The following is a 27,216-nucleotide window of genomic DNA, read 5'->3' as shown; positions in this document are numbered from 1 at the left end:
TGAATTTGCTCATAGGCCACACCGGCGAGAGCTTGCTGACGTCTGCGTGGCTGATGCCGAGGGAGACGTTTGCTCCCTGAAACGCCTTTTGAATGAAAATGTACCTTTGGGGAAAACATTTTAAAAACAAGAAGCCTCAGCATTAGGTACTCAATTCTGTATGTAAAACTGTTCCCATTTGGGCTTAGGAGATTAATTTGGTCTGGGGGGCTTTTTGTTTTTAAAGATGACTGTAATCTTAGGTTGAAAGTTTACTGTATGAAACCCCACTTTCTCTTAGGACATTCTTTTTGCGGAACAACCTAAGAAGCATAGTAGCAACAAGCTCCTTGCTATTTAACCTTAAAATCATACCAGAGAACAGAAAAGAAAGTTAATTCTACTCAAAACCTCAGCAGGTTGGTATACAAGTGCACAGAAGCAACAGCATGCTCTATTTAATAGTTTTTTTCTTATTAATTAATTAGCAGGCTTTTTCTCACTCAGAAAAGGCCTCATTCTTTTCCTCATAAATATTGACTTTCTGTAATAAACACAGCTGGGAAACAAAAAAGCACTTGTATGTCATAGTTCTCCTGTCACAGGTTTGTAGGGCTCTTCCTTTTTGCACAAGACCACAGATTTCCTCAGCCCAAGTTGTCTCAGTTTAGAGAGACGGTGCCTTTGGGCTGTTTGTCTTCCTCGATCCTGTCACCTAGAAGAGAGGGGAAAACACCCAGTCTCTCTCTCCATGCTGCTTGAAGGAGCTACACTGAAAACATGAAAAAAAGGGGGAAAAAAAGGGGGGGGGGGAAGCACACAAAACCCACACACATACACAAAAGCCCACACCCTATTAAGAGAAATCACATCAAGCCTTCAAGCCTTTAACCTCTGCATTTGTGTCATTTGAGGGCTGGGTTTCCAAAATTAAATTCTTGGGGTGGCACCGGGAACACGTGACGGGCAGTGAGAGGCTCCTACGTGCCACCAGCAGTTCTGTCCTGGAAGGCCATGGCCTGGTGCAGCCACAGATCCCATGCACAGGCATGTGCACAGGCGTGCGCACCACATGCTCTCTGCTGCTCGCAAGCACCGTTGGCTGACAGCCCTGCTGGGACTGCCCTGTGCTCCCCAGAGGGACACGGAGACACGGGGATGTCACCTCAGTCCTGCTGACTGCAATACGTGATGCTCTCAGAATGCTCAAAGCCTTGCAGTGACTTGTTGACTCCTCATGCCAGACCCAAGGAGGCAGTGAGAGCTTCCCCTGGCGCCGAGCTAATGTGCCTCAGGCACCGGCAGAAAACCCCGAGGCTGTTCGCCTTGAGCCTGTGCCCCCCTCATCGGTGACACATCCTTCGCCATCCTTGCGCCTGCCCACCTTCCACCAGGGCTGCCCCTGGCCTGCCAGTTACGGACTAAACAAAATCACTTGAGCAAATTAAGCCCAGCCTTCAGGAACGGTGGCAATGTGACCCATTCTCCCAAATGGAACAATCTATGTCTAAAATAAAACAAATCCTCGCTTTCGTTTGTGGATTCAGCCTCCGTCCATTCAGGACTGTACCGATGCCATCTGCTTTGTTGCTCAGAACAAATGGATGCACACCCACAGCCTGGTCCCTCATGCAAGACAACCAGCCCGGGTTTCCCAATGGTCTTCAGCTCAGCAACACACGTTTCCCCACACCTTAACACCAAGAATAAGTGAGACAGGCATGTATAAAATGACACACTTTATTAAAAGTTACATTCAGCAGCATGGACATATTTACTTAAGTAGATTTTAACTGTCAAGGAGTTTATAATTATAAATCCCTCTGAGGCATTAAAAGCTCTTAGATATTTCAACTTCTTTGCAATCATTTCATATAAATAGGTAAGGTAAATGATCCTTGCCTAAGAAGAAGATACACCAGCTGCATTAAACAAAGATATACATATAAATATATGTATAAACCAATCATTTTTGTTATAAACTCATTGATGGGGATATTTCACAATCTTTAAGGTCTGGGCTCTGGCCCTGCAACTATTATTCATGTAGGAAGTCTTACGTTTTTAAGTTACCACGTGTGAGCGTACAGACTGCTCACACAATGAGATCAGGGCAGGGCCTAAGTTTTGACAGAATCAGCAAAAATGTCAAAATGCTCAGTGAAATATATTTACAATCTGTGCAAGTAGCATCACCTACTGTTATTGATTATGGAGGTCTCTTGGAAGCTATCAATAGCAGAAAGGCACTGTGGCAAAGGCTAATCGGCATCTGTTAGCTCTTTGCTTTTGATGTTGTAGCTCCCGCTTCTGAAGAGCAGTATTTGGGCTCTTGAGCCTCGGGTATGTTGTTTGGGGTGTGAGACGAGAGAGCACCAGCAGCATGCAACTGCAGGCCTGAGCTCGGGGCACACATGCATCAAGTCTCAAGTTTTTCCAGCTCCAACAGCAGAAACCTCCCTTGATGTGCAGCGGTTCAGCTGCTTTTTCTGAGCGTAAACAAGAAAAGTGCCAACCGCTTCCAGTATTAGCTTACTGCCCACCCTCCAATAAATAACGATCGTTTAATTTATCTTATCATTAAACTGTGCTTTATGCCTCTAATAACCACATATGTGAGGAAGAGGAAATTGCTGTTGAAACAGAAGCTGTGACTAGATCTGATGAACTGCATAAACTAATTTGAATTAATACAGCTGCAGGGTCTGATTTTCTACCAGCTTACTGCTGACTTTACGTTTGCGTGCGACTCCTCTGGCTTTGCGATGTACAGTACGCCTAGTCAGAGGCAAATCTGGCTTTATCTTACACCGGCAGCTGGTTACGGCACAGCACGTGGCTGATGCAAACTCCTGGAGTCGATTCACTGCGAGTCTCTTGGTGCTGAACACTAACGGGTACGTGAAGCCCCATCCTCACTGACAGATGAGGCTTATGGAAGGGGTTTTCACCACCACAGCGATGCTGGACCAGTAGCATTGAGACCTCATACACAGTAAGCATGAAGGAAAGGCACACTCCAAGCTTTATTCCTAAAATATCTCAGCTGTTCATTGAAAACAACTGCTTTTCTGTATTCTGCTTCAACTTAGCAGCTTTCCTACCATCAGCTCCCCATGCCACAGCCACATCTGCTCTGCTCTCCAAAGACCAGACTGTTGTCTGGTCTTTGGAGTGGGAAAGGTTACTCCAGCCTCAGAAGCAAACACACAGCATCAACCAGATGAACCCAGCTCCTGTTGCCTCCATGCACTCCCTCTGCCTGGGAAGCAGCTGATGTCTGGCAGCAGCAAGGCTGTGAGCCCACCAGCAGAGAAGCTGTAGAAAATGTTGTATCCCACCGCTTGCTTTCATTGGCCTTGTGCCATTTCTGGTAACCACCACTTGCTCTTCACCTTAGCACATGGGGGCTGAGCACCGGCTGGATTTGGGAGAACTGAGAATTTCTTACAGGAAAAACAGACCCTAAAGCTGGAAATGACCATCACCTCTCACAACCAGGATGCTCTCTAGACTAAAGGAAAGTCAAGAGAATAGTCAAATCCCTGCTTTCCACACAGTATTTTCGAAGGACGCAATTGAAGCCAATGGGAAATGTTTTAATGGTAGAAGAATCAGACCCTAAAGTATATTATTTTTATCCAGCCACCCCACTGGCACAAAAAAAGAGACGGCTTCCAAGAACAGGTATGAATTTGGAATGAAGAGAGGGAGATGCCCCTTCCTTCCCTTTCCTCTAGGTTTGTTAGTTTGAATTGTGCCTTAAATAAGAGAAAAGCATTTCTTCAGGCAGAAACCAGAAATAGAGGAGCCAGTAAGATTTTAACCTTTGCTCAAAATGGCTTTTATAATAAAACGGAAATGTTACAAGGGGAAAATAATTGTAAAAATATTTTGGTTTAAAAAGTGACTCCATGTAACAGAGGTGCATTTTCAAATGCAACAAGTACAAATAGGTAACCAAAATCCACTGAAAATGAAAGTGAAGTGGGACCACAACTCCCATTTGTGCCTTAAAAATCTTCTCCTAAAGGAGAGAAGAGCCCTCTTGGGCTCTGTGGAAACCCTGTAACTTTTCCTTTAAAGCCATGCCAAGAAATAGAGGACACAGCAGAAACCTGTACAGCTGACTCGGCTGTGGAGCCCCGAGCTGGAGGGAGCGTCTCTGCCACTGCCCCCCGTCTCCCACCAGCCAGGCCAGTCCTGCAAGCCCCTGGAAGCGGGAAGGGCAGGCAAAGGCATAAGCCTATGCATGACCCTTAGCTCGGAAGGTCACTGGCAGAATACGGTGCTTACTGACTCAAGTCGACTCTTGCTGAAGACGAGTTTATGGAAGGTAATGACATCATTACAGCTCCGTAGAGAAAGGCATTTTTAAGCTTTTTCAGAAAAATAAAATCTCATACATGCTTCAAACTACAGGTATGATTTTTTTTTTCCTTAATCCCTCATTGGAACTTGAATTTAAAACACAGTTTAACTCCTCAGTATGTGAAATCTCATGGCCACATTAATCGAGAACATCTGAAGCCAGGAGAAAGAAATCACTTCCAGTTATGTTGTCAGTGTTATGTGCATAACATTCCCACAGCTGTAGATCCATTGTGCTCCATGTTATAAATAAAAAATTGCATGGTGACAGCTAAAATTCAAAAGCGTTAATGTTTCTCTTTGCAACTCTTTTTCTGTTCTTTTCCTTCTCTTTTTCTCTTTTTTTCTCCATTTTTTTGAGGTTTCTCCCCTTTCCCTCCTAGTAGAAGTTACTTGAAGCAACATTACTGCTTACCCAACTGACATATTTACGGTAATTAAAAAATAGTAAATGCCAAGCAAATATGACTAATGTTGCTATTCGGTAAATAAGCCAGAACCCACTTCTATTGATTCTGAACCAGGCTGCTGTATTTGCATTAATAAACGTTTCTCCTTCTTCTGCTCATCTTGGTTATCCCAGCGCTTTAGCGAGAAGCCTGAAGGCAGCTCTAAGGACGCGGCCAAACGCTGCCCCGATCTCCGTCGCATGCGGCAGCTCCCACCGAAGCCGGTGAGTGTCAGAGCCCAATGCAGCTGAGTCGGCCCCATGAATGAATACAAACGAGCTCCCTTGTATCTCTTGCATTCTAGGTTGTGGTCCCTTTCAACCATGAAAAACAGCTACAAATTGTTCCCAGAGCTAAACCACTTAACATCTTGGCACTTGGTTGTTTTTAACTTTGTAACAATAGGCACTGTTCACTCCTCTCAATCTCAGTTTTTTATTCTATAATAAAGCAGGAATACTGATGAAAGGCTAGTCACGGCTTCTCCCCGTGGTATCAGGGTGGTGGCATGTGATGATTCACATGGGGTGTGTTTGATCCAAGAAAGCCCAGCCTCTGCTTATTCTTCCTTTGTTCTGTCATCTAAGGTGGAAAAGCAGAGAGAGACAAGTTGAGATTATTTTTTTTCTTTTTACTATTATTTAGCAGTCACAGAGCAAGATACATATAAGCAAAACAACAGGGAGTGGAATTCTTTTCTTCAGCATTGAAAATTACAAGTAAGAGATGCCTTTGAAGTGGGAGATCTGTTCCCTGCAAAGTATGGACATTTTATTCTCAATTGTACATTATTCTTATCCACTGGCAGGTTTTACAGTGCATTACTTGTGCTGATATCATGTTGTGTAGCCCTGCAGAGGGTCAGCATTTGCACTTGGTGCTGTACAATCACAGAATTAAAAGACTGTCCGATCCACAGAGGGTTTAAATTTAAGCCAGGAAAGAACAGATTGAGCTAGAGGGGGATGAAAAACCCCCGCCAGGACAGTGTGGGTAAGCACAATAAGCAACGGTCTCAGCATATCCAGCCTAAACCTTTGTTGAGTTTTTCACAGGGAAAAAAGTTTTAAGGAGAGATTTGAAGGGGGATAATTAAATAACTGTTGATGCCACTGAAGTGCTTCCCATAAAGAAAACACAAAGATGCTTTTCTGAAACTGTAATGAGCAAACCAGAGGTGACCAGCATCTTTAGCAAAAAAGGTGCTGGCCTTTTGAACCTGAAGCGAGAGAAAACATAATTTAGGCAGGAGCAGGGCTTTAAGGGAGGGCAGCAGCTTGTGCTCCATTACAGGAGAGCAGAGGGAGCCGTGAGAGGGGCACAAAGACAAGGGTGACAAAAGCAAAGCAACAGGCTGGGCAGATTGTTTTCACAACAGCGCTGTTGAGATTCTTACTGGGGGGGAAAATCCAGGGGGAAAAGATCCAAGTGTTGGATTCAGAAGGCTTTTCTACCAGTTCTCATCAGTACGCAGCTATTTCTGATGTGACACCTTTTTTATTGCCGGGTTATGCAGTACCTGCATATGCAAAGCCTGTCATCGCTTCTGCAGTTTTCCCTCTGTCCTCGCACTCACAGGGAGGAGGATTTCATAATGAATTCCCCCCAGGCTTTTCTCCTTACCCATTCTCTGCTGTTACTAATAAAGGACAATTTCATTCCAAACCTGTATCAGTGTATCCACTCAGAAAGCTTACTGGAGGGAAAGATAAAACCTCTCTAAGACAAAAGTCTCTTTTTGTAACACTGTCCTGACCGTGACCTGACAAAAGCCAGCGCATTCACCCGCACGTGCTCACGTTGCTACCCACTGCAGGGCACTTACCTGTTCCTTGAGCTCAGCAAGCTGACTGGAAAGCTGTTTTACAAGGCTCATGGTTGACTCCAGCCTCTCCTGCAGGTTCCTGATTTCGTTTTGCTCACTGTCACCTTCGTTGCTAACCAGGGACATGGCTCTCATCCGAGGAAACCAGTCCAAATTCTTCTCCTACACGGGTATTAGAAAAATCAGTAATGTTAGTAGGGGTTTCTGTAGCGCTACTAAGCTGAGACTAGAGAATGAAAACTTGGGAATTCTACTCAGTGGATGATACACAGCAAGTGAGCTTAAGAAGTAATAAATTCAGGAAGTGGTTTACACAAAGATTTTTATTCTTGCTTCTCCTTAGCTACAAAGAAGGCACCAAGTGGAAAATCTTTGTTCCCAACAGCTGCACCTGTATGGCAGCGTGGGCAGCTGGCACATTCACCCGTGGCTCTGGTACGCAGAAACACCCACTGGGCCAGCTCTGAGAAGACTCCTCTGGCACACTAGCACCAGGAAAGCCTGGGTGCTTCCCATGCTTCGCTTTAAGTGTATGCAGGGACACATTTCCCCACTGTCTCTTCAGCTTGGCTGGCCTCCATCTATTTTGACTGTCCTTGCAGCAATGTCAGCGAGCCAACATCAGGAAAACAAGACAAGCCAGAGTCCTCTCCAGACTGGCCTGAACCGTGACTACTGCAAGAGCAGAGGGACCTTGAATTTAGCTGCCCACAGCAGTAGAATTGGGATCCTGGGAATGGCTTAGGCTTCAGCATGCTATTCCGATTGTATACATCAGGTAAACGCAAGACAAGGGCTACCTGCTAAGCACAAAGCACTGCACGGAATAGCACTGAATTGGGTGTTTCTCTATTAATGGCCTCAGGCTATGAAATTAATCATAATAAAAATACTGTAAATAGATCATATGAGTCAGGAAGGTGTTGTGTATCAGCATGAGCCTGAGCTGTCTCCATGGCTCAGGGGCACGGATACCTGGGTGCAAAGTGTGACAGACAGAGGAGACTCAAGGGTGCAAACCCAGGAGGAGTGGCAACCATGTGGCAAGCAACCCGGTTTGCCTTACGGCACAAGACAAAGGAAACAGGTCCGGTAGCTGGCGATGCGTTACACCAGTGCACCTTTGTCCTCCACCTTGGGGAGAGTGGGAGGATGTGGTTAGATCATATGCATGGTGTTTTTCAGTGGGCCTCTACGGACAAGTGCACTCGATGACTTTAGAAGAGAAGTGGAATGAGTTGATGTGTGTTTCTTCTAGTCTCTTGTGCTGTGAATGGCCCCACACAAATAGCACTGTATCAAAAAGGAGGAAAGAAAAGGAGTTCTTTCCAGAAGTCCACTTACAAGACTCCTGGCAGGCAAGAGCTACTTATGTTGTCCGGGCTCGGTATTTGTTTTTTTTTTTTTTTTTTTAAGTTTTAAGTTTTAAGTGCATCGGACTTATTGTAGTTGCAGACTTTGCCTCACCATGAAAACAGAAGAGCCAGCAATGATTCTGCAGTTATTTCCAGCCCAGGGCAGCCATATCTGAGCAGGGTCCACACACGACCTGGCAGAGCTGTAAGCCCAGGGATGCACCAAGTGAATACAGCTTTATCATGCTGCCAGGGAGAGTTGCTTTCAGCTATGTAGTGCTCTGTCCCGAGCACCAAACCCTCCCCTCCTACAGCAACCTGGTTTAGAAACAACCAAGCTAACCCTCAGTAAGCATGGAAGCACTTAAGCTATTCATGTTTTTCCACTATTTGCATTAGGCTAGTCCCCTCTGGGTAAGACTAAACACAAAGCCATAAGAATTTTGGCTTGTTTCCTCCTTTTTAACTCAAAACTTCGCATGAACTTTTGTCCGGCTGTGCAACCTCTGGACCTGTTGCTAAACTGACAAGATGTTCAGGGAATAAGACTGTGCCCCTCCGCTGCATTTTGCAGCCCAGGGCTGTCAGCCGTGTACACTGGTGGAATGAGGCCTCTTTCCTTGCTGCCCACTTTCTGAGCCTCGTGATCTCATTATGACAATTTACTGTGGTTACGCATGATGCCATTTTCAATGGGTCATAACTCATTCAAATCAAAACCTGTTTTCACCAGCTCTGCTGGTGAGCTTGAAAGGAGCGCACGTGACCCTCACTGCTGGATATCCCCAGCTGACACGCAGAGCGGTAGACTCCTATTTCTGCTGCATGCACTTCTGCTTACAAGACCAGCATTCATTTTCCACGAGTACGCTCCGATATTTATTTTGAATTTATTTTGGCTAGGATCTAGCTGAGCATTCATCACGTGCCTAGCGTTAAGCACAGGTGTACTCATTTATACTAAGCTTAGTTTGTGCACAGTGCCTTTCTGGATCAATGCCTTTTTTTTGCAAAATGTTTGCCAGCAAATCTGTCTGCCACTACAGGCACAGAAAGTTAATTCAAAGGAGCCACAGCGAACAGAGCAGCACTTGTGTCTGAATGTTTCCTGGAAAGCTCTGGTATCTGCACCCATTACAGCTTCTCTTGCTTGAAGCACCTGAAGATACCAAATGCAAGGCTGCATGGCCATAGGAGCCAGCTGAGGAGCCAGAAGTCCTTTTTGGCAACGCTCACCATAACGCCAAAGTTTCTAAAGCCAGGCTGCACAGGGAGAGCAATCTGAGACTCCATCATTATGGTTCTTGTGTTTGCCGAGTACTGCTGCCAGGATTGTGAAATGCACTTTGCTAGTTTTGTTTTCCATCTGCCACTCCCTCGCTCCTCCAGGACGCAAGGCAGAGACTGCCGGCTGCCTTGGAAAGATTTTTGTGGACTGACCCTCCACCGCACTGCAGCATCCAGAGGAACACCAGACAAATCTATGCGGATGCCAGACATCCCAGCTCAATGGGATTGCCTCTCTTGAGGATGCCAGTATCACCTGCTTCCCTCCTCCTCAGCACATTATACTTCCTGGGAAAAGAGATGACCAGGAGCAGGTGACGACAGGGACAGAGCACACAGTACCCCTCCCCTTGCCACACGACGCTGTGGTGCTGATGGTAGCTCTTCAGCTGGAACCATGTGCCAGCTCATCTTGGCCACCACGAGTCCCAGAGTCATGGGAACTCAATGACAGACGCCACTCATTTGCATGTGCCCAGCTTTGCCTTCCCAGCAATGCTATGATAATCTCCCCCAAGAAAGAAGCCCAGCTGTGGTTTAGTTACAAACTGAGAAGATCTGGGCATTTTTGCCAACATGTTGTGGAGGATCAAGCAAGGACTTGATCCAAGTTCTAAGAGAAGCTGGTGGGTTTGCATGGACCAGAGACCTCATGAAAAGATGCAACTGATTTCTATAGCTTTTCCTGGCGGCAGAGAGCAACAGGTCAAACAGCTGACCGCAGGTCTCTCACTTGGCAGTCCCAAATGCTGTGCTGGGTGCAGGCAGGGCTTTGCTTCTTGGTTCTCAACGGCATATAGATCTAATGAAATCCAGTCCAGCTGTGTATCAGAAGGATTCAAAATTCAGTAGGTCAGCAGGAAACGCATTCTAGCCTGCCAACCTGTCTGTAACTTTAAAATATGTATCTAGCGTTCAGCAATAGCTCCATTATAGTGCATGCAGCAGGTATATTCCCTTGCTGAACTGCACGCTTTTGCCAGTCAATATTATCTTATTTTTTCATTGCATTAAGAACTGCAGAACTTTATTAAAGAGCAGCATGAAAATTAGCTCTGGCACACAGCCCTGTTTGCTGAGTCTATACCACAAACAAACAGAAGTTGCTGCTGTGGACAAAAGCCTTTTGATCATGAACTTGCCAGGATCCAGAAGGCAAATTGGACAAGGCTCCTCTGCTGAAAATTTCAGTGATCTATAAGTGTTCATGGGGGAACACGCACTCTGTGACTGCTCAGCTACAGGAAAGCTATTTTTATTTCAAGGTAATTGCTTGCCAATTAACTGGAGGTAGTTAACATGTTTGTACAACCCCAAACATTTGTTCTGGGACTTAAATGTTTATGGGCTGGGTCCAGGGTTCACCTTGACCAACTAACACATGTTAAAGCCGTAAGATGCCTCCTCTACGCTGCAGGTGCGCTCCAACGCTTCGCCTTGTTTGGCTGGCATGGGGATGAGATTTTGCAGCGTGTGATCTGTCGTGCCTTAGCTATTCATCTTAGAAATCCAACCATTTTGCCTAGGACAGCATTCACTCAGACATTGTGAACCCCGTCTGGAAGCGAGCGGCAGTTTGGACGAGGGAGGTAGGCTGCTGGCAGGGAGCAGGGCAAACCTCTGCAAACAGCTGTCACAGGACTCAATCAACAGCCACCAGGTTAGTGCGAGGTGACATAACTCCAGCACAAATGAGCTCACAAAGCGTGAGGTATGTGGATGAGGCACTTTAAAACAAAGCAGCTGCCTGGACACAGACTTAATTGTGAAAATGTACTGAAATCTTCTTTCTAAACAACGGGGGCTGAACACTGTATATTGTTGCTGTTACTTCATTCTTGCACAGGATAGCAGCTACTCGCAGCCCAACCGCAGCAGCCCACCTACGGATCACAGCATCTTCCCGCTCCACACTCCCTCCACAAGCGTAACGTGTGCCTTGCAGAATTCATATTTAAGTATACATCTGTGTCCAGGGCAGAGAGTCAGCCAGACAGGAAGGCTGCAGGGACAGAAAGGAGCTGCAGCCTCCTCTCTTGTCAGCTCAGCTGGGACGGGGAAGAAAAAAAAAAAAAAAAGGAAAAAAGGCAGGTGGGGCTAGCCAAAAGGCTGTGGGCCAAAGAGACTGCACACGAGTAGAGCAGACATTTCATGTGGTGATCCAGCATGTTCGCTCTCTCTGTCCTCCCCCCTGGGCTGGCAGGACTCCAGCCGGAATCGCAGCTCGGCCGGGGTGAACATCTCTCCGCAGGGTACCCGGGGTACATGTAGCTGCGAGATGCCGACGGTGAGGGCACATGCCTGAGAAATCACAGGGCTTAGAGGATCTGCTACTCGCGTTTTCTGAGAAACCCCAAACCCTTCTTCTCGGAGAGGCATGCTCAGAGCAAAAGACCGTGTTCGCCTCCTGGAGTTCTCTATGCAACCTTCTCCTTCCCTTCTTCGGGCTTTCCAGGGGGAGGGAAAAACATTTGGGAAAACACTGCCATTTTCCTGACTTTGCTAGCTCCGCTTGAGCACTCATGGAGGAAAGACTGAAGAAACTTCTTCAGAGTTTCTATACTTTGTATGAAGCCACCCCTGTCCTGTTGGCACAGCCAACTGGCTTCAATCGAGCTCTCACACTGAGCTGAATCCATGCCTCCGGAGTAATTGGCAGAGGGACGTTTCTTTAGGAGGTGCTGGTTTCACAGGCTAGCAGCGAGATGGATCAGCTGCAACCAGCAGGAAAGACTGGGCTGAGCCTTTAAAAAATAGATTACTAGATAACAAGGAGAGAAAATAGGTCAAAGAGTGGGACAAGGGGGATGAAGTAGCGGAGCAAAGGCAGCCTAATGCATGCTTTCTGCCAGTGCCACTGCCACGGGCTCAGAGTGCCACGCCACTGTCAGCTGTACCAGACTTTCATTTCTCCAGCAGACTCTAATGCAGTGACTCTTAGCCCTTTCTACCCCGTGACCCCTTGTTGCAACACGAAAACAAGCCATTTCAGGACTTCCCTCCTATCTATTCAAGAAGAAAACCAGTGATGACTGCTCATGAGTCCTTCAGGGTTGTGACCTCCCCAGCTGCACGCATCCGATCAGGGGACGGGCCTCCGCGGCTTCTGGTCCAGATCGTTCGCTCCTTGGTGACTCAGCGGGGTGAGTGAGACGGCCGTCAGGAGGGTTTATGTGTTACCTAATAGCAAGGCTGAAAAAACAGGTACGCTTAAAGCCCTCTTTGCCTCTCAGCTAGATGGTCCCTGAAGGGTGGAGGAGCATGGACGTCCCCATGACAGTTAGCTACCAGAACCGCAGTGTGCTGCGCTGGGCTGTTTGTTGTATCGCACCCTGCAACGTGTTCGTTGGCACACGATGAACAACCACCACCACAGCAGCCCAGAAAAAGCCTCCTACAGCTTTAGGGAGGCTACGCATCTCAAGTGCTCGTCAGGGCAGGAAAACTGGCGTTGAGAAGAGCCACCGTCAGTCACCCCATGGCCATGAGGATTGGCACTGCTGGGACGCATGGCCCAGCTTCACCCCCTGTGACTCCATTCTGCCCCAGGACCCGTGCCTCAGCACAAAGGCAAACAAACCATCGGCACTGCTACTCTTCGGCAGGCAGCCCGTGTCCTTCCAGGTGCAGGAATGAACAGGCTGTTCACTCTCCTTTTTTGAGCCAGCACCTTGAATAAATACTTTAGTGCTGGGTACAAAAGATCTATTTACTGAGAAATTATTTTGTATGTCTGAAATGTAAATAAGACCATCCATTCCCTTCTCAGATCTGTTGCCCATATAAGCGGAGAGTCATTGGTCCAAATGACCTTTTGAAAGCCATTATTTTTCTGCCTAGGGACAGAGTCTGGTCCTAAAAGTCTGTCGTTACGTAGCTCCTATAGCCACCTTAAAAAGGGATTTTAAAGATTTAAAATCTATTGTGCTCTAGATGACACAGGGCAATAACCACTTTGTGATTTAGTCACAGACAATAATAATTTGGTTCAGTGCATGATTCAGCTAATCCACAATTTGATAAACGTTCATCCTAAACTACAAACCCAAATAGCTTTCTGCAAATCCTTTCTGACACTTTAATGTTAAGACTGTATTTGATAAGCAATCTGTGCTGTACAAGAATATAGGGAGGGAAATTAGGAATTGTTATGCATCTATATGCATCCACAACAGTAATTCAAGGAAAATAAAAATAAACCTTGGCAATTAGAGATAAATCTTTTTGCAACAAGAAAAATAATAGGTCTGGCTGAGTCTATACTGGATTGAAACATGCTACAGCTTCCACAGCTATGGTAAAATATAGAAATCTGTTTCCCCCTGAAAGAAGGTTGGAACCATAACAGAGCCCCACCGTCTGCTTTTAACAGCATCATTGAGGCATTTACTTTCATTTAACTTGCCTGAATGTTTCTGAGGGCTGCAACAGAATCTATCACTGTAATTCTGAATAACTGTGAGCTCTTCAAGACTGGTATCTGGACCAGTCAGTTATAAATGTCTCAGTGTTTCAGTATCAACATTCCTGTTTGTGATATCCCTGCAAAAATTATGGCGAGGAATCGTAATAAACCCCAAATTGCAAAGATTTTTTCCCTGATGCTGTATGTAGTAGTTTTGATACTTCAGCTTGAAACTCTGTAAAGGATCCTGCTTTTGCCAGGACCCCAAAATTTCTGCTTATCAAACACACCTAAGGGACTTGGTATTTACCTCCGAGAGATGGAAATGATCTTGAAAATAATTTCTATGGTCAAGACTGTTAAGTTTGAACATGATTTCACACCAGCGTTGTGGGCAAACCCATACGCAAATGGTTAAGTATATGAATCAGCAGTGCACCCTTTAGAGTGAAAAAGGCCACGGAACCCGGGCTGCACCAGGCAGCGCACAGCGGGCACGGCGAGGGAAGCCACCCTGCTTCAGCCCCCAGCGGCTTTGCCCTAGAAGGTGGAGAGCAGAAATGGAACTAAGCAGCTCCGTCACGGGTGCTCTTCCAGCCACCCTCCAGGTGGGAACCCAGGGGTCTGCAGGTGTGCAAGGACTGCCGCTGGCTGGGCACACCAGAGTTGCACGGCACAAGTCCTGTGCGCTGTGTCCCACCCCAGCACCACTCTCCTCGAAGCCGCGTTTGCTTGTCCCGTCTTCCCCGCGGCACACGTCCCTTTCTCAACTGTTGATTTCTGCTGTTTCAATTGCTCTCTGCCACCTTATCTCTGTCATAACCCTGGGAACTGATACGCTTCTCTGCAAATCTTCAAGAATCCCAACGCTACCATCTGAAGCCAGGATTTGGTGCTTAATATTTGTGCCCTTAAAACAGATAGAATTATAGATCTGTGCAAAACATGAGTTTATTTTTCCACATTCCTTTGTTTTTATGTTGTTAGTGGTTACGGGACATACTTTAGGAAAAACACTTCAGATTATTCATTTAAAATAATTAAATTATTTCTGATATAATCCCTGGATCTTGTGCATAATGAAACAACATCTGGTACAGAGATTAGAAAATAGATGTTCTTGGCTTATTTTTTTTTCTTTTGTTAAACAGATGTTGTTGATACAAAACGCAGAACTGTAAATCATAGCCTGCATGTGGACACAGACTGTCACTACTGAGCAGAAATTTACTGTGGCTAGATAGAGATTTGAAACTGCAATGAATCACTGGCTTTACTAACTTTATTCACGTGGGTATGGTTTCAATATTCTGACATTAAGTGCACATGTCCTTAAAAAAAGAACCTTTTAGTGGCAGCATGGGAGGCTCTGGTTTAGTTCCAGCTGTCTCGGTGGGGGGAGCGCAGCGTAACGCAATGGCAGCCTCTGTGCAGAGGAACCTGGCAGCTCTCCGTCTCTTCCCTCACAGCTCACCACGGTGCTGCTATTGAATCCCGCAGGCTCAGCTCCCCCAGCGCCGAGCTGCCCCTGGCACTGGCACACCACGCAGGGCAGCCCCGGCGCAGAAGAGGTGCTGAGCTGCTCGCGCAGCCCCACCACCGCCACCAAAACACCTCCAGCTCTATCTTCTTTCTCCTCCTGCTTCCCCTGCTGCCCCCAACATCACTTCAGCAAATTCATCGTTCGTTTGAGGGCTGGCTCATGCCTACCTGAACGGTAATGGCATTTCTGCTTCCCATTGACCGTGTTTAAAGCGAACAGCATTAGGATGCTTCTCCAGCCCTTTGCCATTCCTACCCACACACTACCACGGTGCTTGCACTAGCGTGCTGAAGCTCCCCTTCTCTTATTCTTCTTTCAATATTGATTTTCTTTTGCAAAACATGCTAGCAGGCGCACTCCAGATACTGAACTCCAGACAAACACCAGCACTAATCTCACTGCAACGTAAATATACCCTACGGTATCATGCCACTGCTGAGGACAGAGGTGATGTCTGCCCCTTTAGAGACATACTTACAATTCCGCTGGTAAGGACACCACAAATTTTGACCCGTTTTTGTCAATCTAACTGCTGGTGTGATCCAGTGGATCAGGGTCTAACTCTGTGGTTACACTCCAAACCATGACCTCTACTTCACATCCTTTGTAGCACAGGGTTCAGGCATATACTTGCTGAAATTCATGGGTTTTTTTCACATTTAGCTTTAATTCTCTGGTCCTGTCACCTTGTATTTTGCAAGTACTGTCCATTTCCTAGCTTTAGCTTCAATTTGGTGTAACAGAATCTTTGGAAAATACAAAGACTCAGCTGGAGACTCGTTTTTCAGAGGCTCAGGACTTGACCTTGTTCTCAGTTTTACACAGGCAGAGCTTCGCTGATTGCAGCACGATTGTTCTGGTTTCGGATACTGCCAGAGTTGAGGCATTTTGAATCCTGATCTGAATGTTCCTGCTTTGGGCCCATTTTGACTCTGATGTATTTTGCACATGGTGCAGTATGAAAGGACAATTTAAAGAACACCACTTTTTTTTTTTTTTTTATATATATATATATATATAACCTATCACCAATGGGCTATACAGAACTGGTTTTTAAGCAGTGGTGTGATCATGCACATACCATACCTGTGCATAAACGCACATACTTGATTATCAGTCAGAGGAGAGGATAAAGACCTAGGTTTCTCTTTGAAGTGCCTCTTGACAAAACAACACCAAGCAACGGCCTGAATGCTATCAACCTGCTCTCAAACCGCTTGCTCTCTTCAAATGCTTGCCCATGTTTTTTTGCACATTCCTCTGCACGGCCAGCACAGCTCCTTACCTGGCAGACATGACGGCTGAGGAGAGGCCCCTTGGCAGGTCTGGCTGCGGATGGGTGAGCAGCAGATCCCACCAGGTGCCACCTGCCTCCTAGGAAGCACAGAGCACTTTTATTCCCTTTGGGAAACAGGCGGAAACAGCAAAACCAGGCCCTCAGGGTGAAACATCTATTTGTTCAGGTTTGCGTCTACTGTACACTGTTTTGAGAGGCTGCAGGCATAGATCAATAAAAGAAAAAACCACAATGGTACTTTGTGAACCTTTACCTGCCTATACTACACTTTCATTTAGTGCATTTGCTCACATCGCTAAAAACACTGAAATGGATCCTCTGTACAGATCTGCTTTTGCTTTTTCTTTGGTTTTTTTCAGCCCAGCATTTAAATATGGTTTGCTCTGTTCAATTAAAATACATTTTCTCTTGAGAACAAGCAGATGATCGGTTTCACAAACATGGAGTTACAAATCCAGAGTTACAATTTTCCTTCAGCAGCACCCAGCAAAATGAAAAACAGAGACAAAACATTTTAATCACATGTGTATAAAATACACAGGGTTCATTAAATATGATTTAAAGTTGCCTGTTTGTTTTGGAGACTCTTTAAAGCTCCTACTACCCCAACTCACAGAACTGTAATGTGATTCCTGATCTATTGAATTTCGTAGGATGGCTGTAGTGGGTTCCATTATATATAAATTGGATGCAGCCAATTTACAATCTCCGATATATACTTTTATCTCAAAATGCCCTGTGAGGCAATTGTGTAAAGTACTTTATCAGGGATTGTTGTTGGTAGTACTGCAAGATTTCATGATGTAAAAAATACATCAATGTCATTTAAATTGAACAAAATGGTTCCCTTTTTTTTTTTTCCTGTAGAGCATTTTTAACCATCTTCTCAACAAATTTGTTCAATAAATACTGTATGAAACAAACATTTTGCACTTTGTCCCACAGATACAATTTGCCAACCTGATTGATTTCTTTCTCTACAACTAATCTGATTTCTTTAGGCTATGTATCTTCTCTTTTATTAAAGATGATGCAATCTTAGCTTTTTATCATACACAGATCCACCACATTAAAAAGAGAGGAGATTCTGTGAACTAGCTTTGCAACCAAATAGAAAAACCTGACACAAATCTCATAAATCTGATCCCAAAAGATAAATGGCACAATGAAACCCAAGTTATACAAATTCAGAAACTTACCCATGCAGAGTAATACAGGCTGCTGGATTTTTCTTCCCGTGACAGATACAGAAAACAAGTTACTTCATCATATCTATAACACCTTGTAAAACAAGCTAAGAGTAATGTTGTATCCAACTGCCTCAAATCTAGCTGCCTCTGAACTGTGAGAACTTAGAAGCAGGACTACATTTTTTCTAGCCTTTCCCAGTTTTACTTCTTGCAGAATCTCACCGCTGTGTTTTGAGACCAACCAAAGTTATGCTTATTTATTTTACATGGTTTTCCTGGTAAGGCAACAACCCAAAACTCATCTCCCTGTTCTTTTACTAATTGCCCTTACATCTTCGGGCAAACCTGTAGTCCTTCCTTTCCTCAGCATCTGCGGTTATCTCCCTTGGCTGTGGACAATTTTGCAGTCCTTTCCCATTCAAGAAGCCACAAGTTTAGCACCACTGTAATACAAAGAACAATAATTGTTTTCAAATGTTGCAATAATATTCTCAAACAACATTGAAGTGTTTTGTGTTTGTTGCTTCTCCCATACTGCAAAATCAAATGAATTCTGTTTACACGCTTTGGGATCTGCTCATCACATTGTTCCTCTGGGGTTGAACTTCTTATCTGTGACTCCAGTTAAGGTTCAGTTTTCATTAGGCAAAGCCATACACAGCCAGTCCCAGGAGAATCGAGGCTCTGTTTCTGCCAGGATTTTAAGCACGACAGTAGGTGCCTATCCAGTGCCTTGGAGAGCCTTTCCATCATTTGAAATCACAGAATAAAGGTCTGCCCACACACAGATCCATCTCAGGCCACATGCTTCTTTAACAAAGGGATAAAAGATGGCTTTTGCAAGCTGCCTGGAAAGTTAACAGCTCTAGTCTCTGGCAGGTCAAGGCGGGAGTGGATTCCAGCAGGGAACCGCAGCCCGTGTCCTGCCAGCAGCACTGCTCAGCTTGAGGGTGCTCCAGCTGGAACACCTCCACTCCATGTTCGTGGGGATGTGCAAGTTTCAAGGAACACAGCCTCATGTCCAGACCCCAACTCGAGTTTTTAAGGCCAGCAGCAGACAAACAGAAACACAACTCGGCTCATTTATTTTAATTTGCAAATTGAATGAAATGAAGTTGGAAGGAGGACAAGGAGGCAATGACTACGCTGTATCATCAAGGCAGAATCCATCTTTATAGCAAAATCAGTCTTCAAAGCCTAAATAATGGTCAACAGACAATTGGCCAAATCTTTCCAATACACAGGAAATCAACCTAAGCTTACAACTGAGCTGCAATGCCACAGGGTCCAAAAAGCCTAGTGCGGGGCAGTATCAAACCACTGATTCTGACCTCAGGGGGAAAAAACACCCCAAATCTCAATGAATATACTTTTAGGGAGTTTTAGGCTCCCCCCTGTAACTTCCAATTATATTACAGCTTTGTATTCAGAAGTGATTCCAAAGGAAAGAGGAAAAAAGACAGGGTTGTGTTAGTGCTGGGACCTGTCCCTGTAGGAGTTAGCAAGGATGCGAGAGGCTGAGCACGGAAGCAGCAGGGACAAGGGCACTGTGCAATGGCATCGCCATGCCCTCACTGAGTCAGCTAGGAGGATGAAGGTTATCACCATACCCTCACTACACATGGCAAATCTGCCTGTGCTGCAGCACCTGCTGTCAGTATCAAGCTTTCTCCCACTCCAGCTAATGGCATCATTTCTAAGGCAGGATCAGGTCCATGGTTTCCCATTGAAACAGCAACAAGATAATTAATTCTGCCTGTCTGGAAAGAATGCATATAAACTTAAAGCCACTAAAAACTCAAGCTTTTACAGTGAGGTACCAAATGAAGTACACCTTTCCCTGTATTTACCCATACCTCACACATCACCTAGCCAAGCAGGCCAAGTACGTTATTTATGGGAGACCAAAGAGCCCATTTCTGGAAGATGCAGAGCCCCTGAAGTACAAAACAAGTTGCTCAGCTCTCTTGTAGAATAGGAGCTCTGTGCAAAGTTGCGAAGTCCTCACGTGATGCCAACTTTTCATGCTTTGAGCAACACACAAATGAGCAGGAAATCAGCTAATTAGGCACGTTACTGTAATTGCATATTTTATGAAGTGGAGAGGGAAGTGTACAGCACTTCTGTAAGAGAATAATGTAGATGCAAAATTGTACAGAGAAGCAAAAATAACAATGGTCTACCTACAGAAATAAACGTTATCTTTGAACAACAGGAAAAGTGACAATAGAAAAATAATTCAATACCTAGCACCAGGAAGAACGACCATGCCTCAATACATTCTGTAAATGTAAAATTGGATAACACTTGAGTATATGAGGGGAGAGGGACCAGTGGTTGAACCTACACAAAGCACAATTCCAGCCCTATTTTAGTGACTTGGTATCACCACTCAACAGCTCTGAGGTCCTCTGTGAATCTGAGGCAGGCCTTGATGCAGAAAAAGGACCTTCTCTGGGACCTGGTCCACCTAAACCAAAGCACTGAACACCCCACCGGGCCTGCATCCATGTGGAAGGATGCAGAGAGATGTGCTCTCGCTTGCTCTTCTGTTCTGAGCACAAAAAATGGGAGCAGTAAATCATCTATTTAGGCATATTTCTTTAATTGCTTATTTTATGAAAGCCCAACTGCAGACAAAACCGACGTTGTATTTCCTAGGAAATTAGCCTGTCAAAGAAACCTCAAATCTTATTTAGCAGCCGGCTTTTGTGCTCTTGGTATTACTGCCATGGTAAGTAATTACTCATAATATGACATGCATCATATCAGTCTTTTAAAAGTAATTAAGAAAAAGTTGCATAGCTTAATGATATGTACATACATTTCAGCCTTGCAAGTTTTGCTTTGATAACATCTGCTAGTATTTGGAGGAAGGCCAGTTCTAAAAAGTAAACTAAATCAGTCCTAACAATGGGAGCATTATTAGCCTCCCAAAAGTTATAAACTCCATGCGCCACTCCAGCAGAGCATTTGTGTGCACAAGTCCTGTAAGCATTTTCAAGTCTGTGAGTTGCCAGATCAGAAACTTCATGTTGAACTAGAATTTATGATAATGAAGAAGCCTTAAAAATAGTTTATTTATAATGAGCCAGTTTAAGAACTGCAGCTCACCATCCCTGGCAGATTTAGCTGTAGCAGCTGGAGGGGTCACCCCTATTAGCTGTGTACCATTTCTCCCTGCCGATAATATCCTACCTACAGAGAGGCAGCAGAATCAGTACTGTTTCTTCTCCTCAACCAGTGCAGTTCAGACTGGCGTGACTTCAGCGGCCATCAATTTTCACATTAGTACTCTGGGCTGCAAACTGCAGAAGCTCAGGAGCGAACAAACACATTGTTTGTCCTCCCCCCCCCCTCTGCTATTGTTGTGGTTAATTGCAACAGAAGGGTATGGTGGACATCTGGGGGAGGAAACTTCTTAAATTGTCTAGGATGAATCACCAGAGTGCATGTGAAAAACACGTGGAGTGTCTTCCCGACAACCTAAGTGCCCCTTCTGCAGCATTCATGTTACCTTGGATTGACATTTCTTTGGTTTAGGTCATTCTCTCTACCTGTACAGAATCTAGTGATCCTTGGATGTAATAACAGTATCTATAGACTAGAGGTACAAATTAGCAGGGAAAATTTTTGCCTCCAAAATTCAGAAAGACAACAGACAACAGAACAGAAAAATCCTGGATGTCAGAACTTTTCTTCTTCTCCAAAGTCATATTTTAAGAGATGAGGTCAAGAGCCCTCAGTACATATTATTACATTCTTTGACAAAAATCGACAGCAGTAAAGAACAGCTTGTTCCACAAACCCCGCTCCTCCTCACCCGCCTGCTGTCGGCATGCTCTTCCCCTTTCCATACAGCACTTTTTCACTGTCTCCACCTCGCCTGTCTGTATTTCCTTTGGACCTGCCTCCTCTAGAACCTCCACATGGTTTGCTCAGGGATGGCCACTGAATACGCTGGGCACCAGGCGGGGTGTGCGCACCAGGACCTGGCATCAGTGAAAATGACTTTACATTTGCTAACTAATCCTGAGACAACCTCTCACCACCCCAAGGTGTGAAAGGACGGGCAGCCAGGCTCTCGACCCGCAGCTGCCAGGCTCTGCTTGGCTCCTGCTTTTGCTGTTTTGACAGTCAGCTACTTCTGCTGAGGTTGGCTAAAATGAAAAAAATCCCTTTACAGGCCACACACGGGTGTGCCAGGGACTATACACAAGCAATTCTGGCTCCAGGAGGGAGCTTGTGCCTTGTCCCTGCTGCTAGACTGGGGAGTCACGGTCTCGTGGAGTGACTCTGGCTAGGACCTCGCAGCATTGGTGCTGAGACCTGAACCCGGGAAGCAGCTATGTGCTGCCACAGCTCACATCACACCTCCACTCCCAAGGTGGGAGCACAGCAAAATGCAGAGCAGCGAGGCGGGAGAGAGGAGGATGCTGAGGGAAAAGGGCTTGCGCTGCCCAGCACACAGCATGGGTAGAATGACAACTATTGTGAGACTTCTCAATGGCTCATTTGGCGTTATTCCCAGTGCTGCTTTTGAATTTAATACCCACTTCTGGGTATCTAACAGAAAAAGAAGGCAAAAACATGAGGCTAGAGGCAGGAGGAAGAGAGACAACAGCATTAGCTCGAAGGAGTGCTGAATTCAGACCAATTTCCAAACTTCAGTATTTAAACCACCCCCCAAACCCTAGAATTTTTCAAAATGGGGAATGCAGTTTTTCTCATGACATGGAAATGGCCATAATATTTGGTAAGTACTTCTTTCATTTAATAATTTAAAACAAAAAATAATGAAAAAAAGCTGACACCAAAACATGGATAATGAAGTAGTTAACATATTTTGTCACATTACCAATGACAGGTCATTGCTGTGACATAAAAGTGCTCTTTAAAAGAACTGGATAAGATCGCTGTTCAGAGTTTCCAGCTGGTGATGTTCAACCTGTTTCTTCTGCTTCATTCTTACAATGTTGATGGGAATTTTGCTGTTCATTTCAGGGGAGGTGTTGGGATCCTGAGTAGCCTGAAGAGAGACTAAACTTAAGATTAGGAATCTGCCTTTCAGGAGGCATACATCTACCAACGAAACAAGATGAAAGGAATACTTTTAAGATACTACGACAGTATAAATGTCACGGTCCCAATGACCGCAATGGCAGAAGAACAGAACCTTTGATTTCCCACCAAAGATTGCCTTGCTTTAAGGAGATGGTCTAACGCATGACAGTATCCTTTACTCTTATGAACACTGGCTAGTTTTAGAGCAGTTTTCAGCTGATTGAGGAGTTATGTAATTGCACCAATTACATCCAATTACATAATTAGAGTAAATAAGTAATAATATAATTAGGTGCTGTAATTATGTAGTTATGACAGGTAGCACTAATGCTGGTAAAATCCATTATGAAACTTGCTAAGAACTGCGGACAGGGCATGCGAGAACACAAGTTTTAGGGCTTCATTTGTTAAAGTCTTTCATTCTTCCAATGGGCAAAATAATTAATTTCATTACTATGCCAATAGCCTTTTATTTTTGTAAATGAATGGAAGCACAAATCATAGGCTAATTCATACCTCTCTGTGTTGCTGCTAAAAACTGAGTTACTGCCCTCATTTATCTATTTACAGTTATCAAAGCTTACGTGAAATCTGCATGTACAAATTACACCTCTGAAAAAAGAAGTCTAAAAATTTGGATGTTAACCTGCATTGTTTCAGTTACCACATTAAACTGTCTCCTCTGATAAACGGACCCAAGGAACATTCAACATGCTGTATGGATGTAATACAAGCTATGTGCATCTCCCTGGGTTTGCTAGGGATGGTATTTTTAGTCAGATGGGTTAGATAAGAAGTTTTTTTCTGCAGGAATAAAAATTCAATAGGAGAATCATTCATGCGGGTTCTCAGTGCAAATGCAAAGCATGTAGCCAGCTCTTCAAAGTTTCTGTCTTTTTGGATATTGTGTGATACCTGTCTGACTTCATAAAGGAGGCCGGGATAACAAACAAAATAATAAAACCTACTGCTCTGATTTAATATTCATTAATATTTCACCTGATAACTGATGTAAGATAGTGTGCAAGAAGAATGGGCATCATTGGAAGATCTGAAGTGCTTTATTCCCACCAATGTCTCCATAAAGTAACTGTCTGAAAAGCCAGAGGTGTATAAACTGTATGTTGTTTTACAATACATTTTATGCCTGGTGCTTTTTTCTGAAAAGAAAAAAATAATAATACCTTACTTTATGAAAGCTGGACAGCTACTGATTACTTTTGTCACTGCTCAGAGCAGTATGCTAAGCACTGAAGCAAGTAACAGAGCTGCTGGGAAAATCAAAATCACAGGCAACATGAAGAGCTTGCAGCTGACGTCCACAGTCCAGAGGAAGAAAGCAAAAGAAATCCTCTGCCCCAGGGTCTTTGAGGCCAGAGACATACAAGATAATGGGAACACCTTAAAACAAGCCACCCCTGGAACAGAAATACAAGTGAACTTGGAAACATGCAAAACTATTGCTTTTGAGTGAGGGGTGTGTACAACATCACCTACAAGTTTCTCTCCCCTTCTTGAACTGGAAAACTGGGAAAGTGAAGTTAGATGTGTAAATAATTCCATCCATTTTAGCACCCATCCTTTCCCATACATATTCCCATAATATGCCAAAACAAGAAATCCATCATATTCCTGGGTTTTTTTTACAGTTGTGCTATTAGCAAGCCTTCAAACCAGCTACTTCACCGTTTGCTGGACAAATGATGCATTAAAAAACCTGAGCCATAATATAGAAAGTCGTATTTTTGGTTCCTGATAGAGAAGGACCCAATGGTCTTTCTGGAGAAGGAGAAATGGAGAAAAGAGAGTATAAGAAATTGCAGATGCTTTCCCTGTGCTTAGTGAATACTGATAATGATTCCAATATTACTTTTTGCAATACTTTGCCAGGCAGTAGCTGACAAGTACAAATAATAATTGGGTCCCAACTACAGTTGTAGGAGTAGTGAGAATGATACTTGAAGTTAAACTCTACTTTCCATTAAAGAAGTTACTGCGGCATACTCCAAAATTTTGACCTACGTGTATTTAAAGATGGAGCTAAGCCTTGAAGATTGGATTCGGGTAGAAATTCTCCCTAAGTAATCCAGCTGTGCAAACACAGAATTTAGGTTTGATCCACTAAAGCTACAGAGGCAGCCATAAAAGACATACCTAATCATAATAAAACCTAGTAGGGTCAAGACAGCTTTTCCAGGAGTATGATTCATGGAGTTTGTTTCAGCCATATTCTGTATCACCTGAAATACAAAATCTCATTCCACCTTGTCCCCTTCAAAGAGCTCCTGAGACTGCTCTGTTCTTACAACCACCCTATTTTTGTAAATATTTGTTACATTCCCATACACCTCCAGTGAGTGTCATTCAGCAACGGGTCAGTTCCACAGGCAAGCCCTAGTTTCCTTGTGAAAGGTTAATTTGAAGTCTGCCTCCCTTGTGCCAGATGCTAACCAGAACCTGGTTTCTTATCAGGGGCGTGGTCACCTCTCCCAGCACCACAAGAATGGTCCCTCAGCTTTCAGTCCGTCACAAAGTCTGAATCAGCTTCTTCAGGACAAAATCCATACCTCAAGCTTATTTTCTGCATGGAATGTAGTACATCTCACATGCTTGTCATGTAATTTCATTGCTATCATGCTGTGTTTGAAGCACACCAAACACGTACATTACATCAGCTCATACTGCTGACAGCAGCAAAACTACTTCTGAGTGTTTTCCTTTGACACTTCTTTTGGTCCTAAGCAAAGCTGTACCTCTAAATCCTTTCTTCCAGTTGAATATCATACTTCCGGAATACTCCACTCTTCCAGTCAGAATTTTCTTTCCTTTCTTAAGGAAAGGGAAATTTAAACTACACAAATACACAATTACTAATCCCACACCAGCCACCTGGAGTTTGTTCAAACATTGGTTTCACTTCCACCTCCCCAACTCCTCCATTCCCTCTTCCTGTAAGCTTTACACTTGCAGGTCCATATGCACCTCTTCCATCATCCAGAACAACCATTAACGTTATATATACCCATGGAAAAAACCAAGCCTTCCTTCAGAGGCTTTAATAATCCCCAAATCTGGATTACTACCGGCCACTTAAACCACCAGCATTTTGCCAAAGATGAACAGTGGCTTTGAGAAATCAGTTCAGTTCTTGAGGCCACATGTGTTTTGGTCCTTTTCTGTTAATATTTTAGATGCTCAAACAGGAGTTCTCACCATTAATGCAAACGTAACATACATTAGTGAATTACAGCAGAAAAGTCAAACCACTGCTGCCACAGGATGAATACAGTTACTATGAATATTAATGCATTCCTTGGAATTAAACATTAATACTTAACATATATACTCGCAAAGTTTAAAATCATACAAACATTGCAGGGAGAGGAAGACGAGTGGAGAAGGAACAGACAAATGAGAAAAGCCCTAGACTCTGGAGACATCATTGATTCTACAAATTAATGTGCATTTCTGAGATAAACTAAAATATTTTCACATGTAAGAGGACAACTTGCCACTATGAATGATTTCTTGTAATGGAACAGAGGATTACAAGCATTTGTTTTCGTTTTTCTGTCTCACCCATCATACTGCAGAAGTGTAGATCCATTACTGCCTAACAGTATAAGTGCCCTGACCTGGGCAATGAGATTGGTGGTTCAAAATTTCCACGGACATAGGCTGTTCCGCTGTACCTGAGTGCCGAATTCCCATCACCTGCCACACCACCTTCCCACGCAGTGGTAATAGCACTTACAAAAGCTCCACTTCATTGCAGCATACAAGCATGCACCCCTGTCTGAACACGAGCTGTTCCACTACTGCGAGATCTTCAAGGTAAGCTCTGCATAAGCCTGCACAGTGGTCAGGAGTCATCTCCTCTAATTTAAGCCAGCTCCCAATTAGGAATCTTGTCTAAACTAATCATTGAGTCTCTCGATAGTGTGAGAAAGGCGATGGCAGGGTGAGTCACCCCAGCTATCCTAGACACCTGTTTTAAGGCAGGATAAATAACCCAGCTTTCTGCACTGACAAGGCAGGTGCCTGACTTGAAGACAGCTGAAGTTAAAGGAAGAGAACCTTCCCCTTGACCAAACCGAGCCCTAAAAGGGCGCTTAGCATCTCACTAGTGAGGTTGGTAGCACGTATAATCAAAGGCCTGATGAGGGATAACAGAGCAGATACTCTCAACAAGAAATGTGGCTCCAGAAATGCATAGACAGCAAGGCCTGATGCACATTTGGTTACACCCTCCTCCTGGGATTCAGACATATGCCAGATCTGGAGCCACAGACCCTGGCACAGGCCCTGAGCAGTGCAATACCTGCCAGGAAGTCCACAGGAAGAAAATGCTGCACCAGAATATCCCAGCAGGTAGGATGAATTCCACAAAAATGAAGCCCCAAGCCAGGCAGCCTTGATAAACCATCCCTCAGTCTTCACCAGAACAAACC

The 27,216-nt window shown here is 44.5% G+C and overlaps 1 protein-coding gene across 3 annotated transcripts in view; it reads right to left on the bottom strand.

Moving 5' to 3' along the window:
- Positions 1 to 1,701: 1,701 nt before the first annotated feature.
- ITPR2 (inositol 1,4,5-trisphosphate receptor type 2) overlaps positions 1,702 to 27,216 on the bottom strand; it is a 268,243-nt gene continuing 242,728 nt past the window's right edge. For all 3 annotated transcript variants that reach the window (XM_055712925.1, XM_055712926.1, XM_055712927.1), the window contains 2 exons: positions 6,625 to 6,786; positions 1,702 to 5,381 (listed from right to left, as the gene is read on the bottom strand). In XM_055712925.1, the coding sequence (XP_055568900.1) occupies positions 5,295 to 5,381; positions 6,625 to 6,786 (249 nt within the window). In that variant the 3' untranslated portion in view covers positions 1,702 to 5,294. The remainder of the gene's footprint in view (positions 5,382 to 6,624; positions 6,787 to 27,216) is intronic.

The sequence above is a fragment of the Falco cherrug genome, chromosome 5 (assembly GCF_023634085.1).
Source record: "Falco cherrug isolate bFalChe1 chromosome 5, bFalChe1.pri, whole genome shotgun sequence".
In the NCBI taxonomy this organism is placed as follows: domain Eukaryota; kingdom Metazoa; phylum Chordata; class Aves; order Falconiformes; family Falconidae; genus Falco; species Falco cherrug.
The sequence above is the reverse complement of the archived record's forward strand: the minus strand, read 5'-3'. Positions and strand labels throughout refer to the sequence as shown.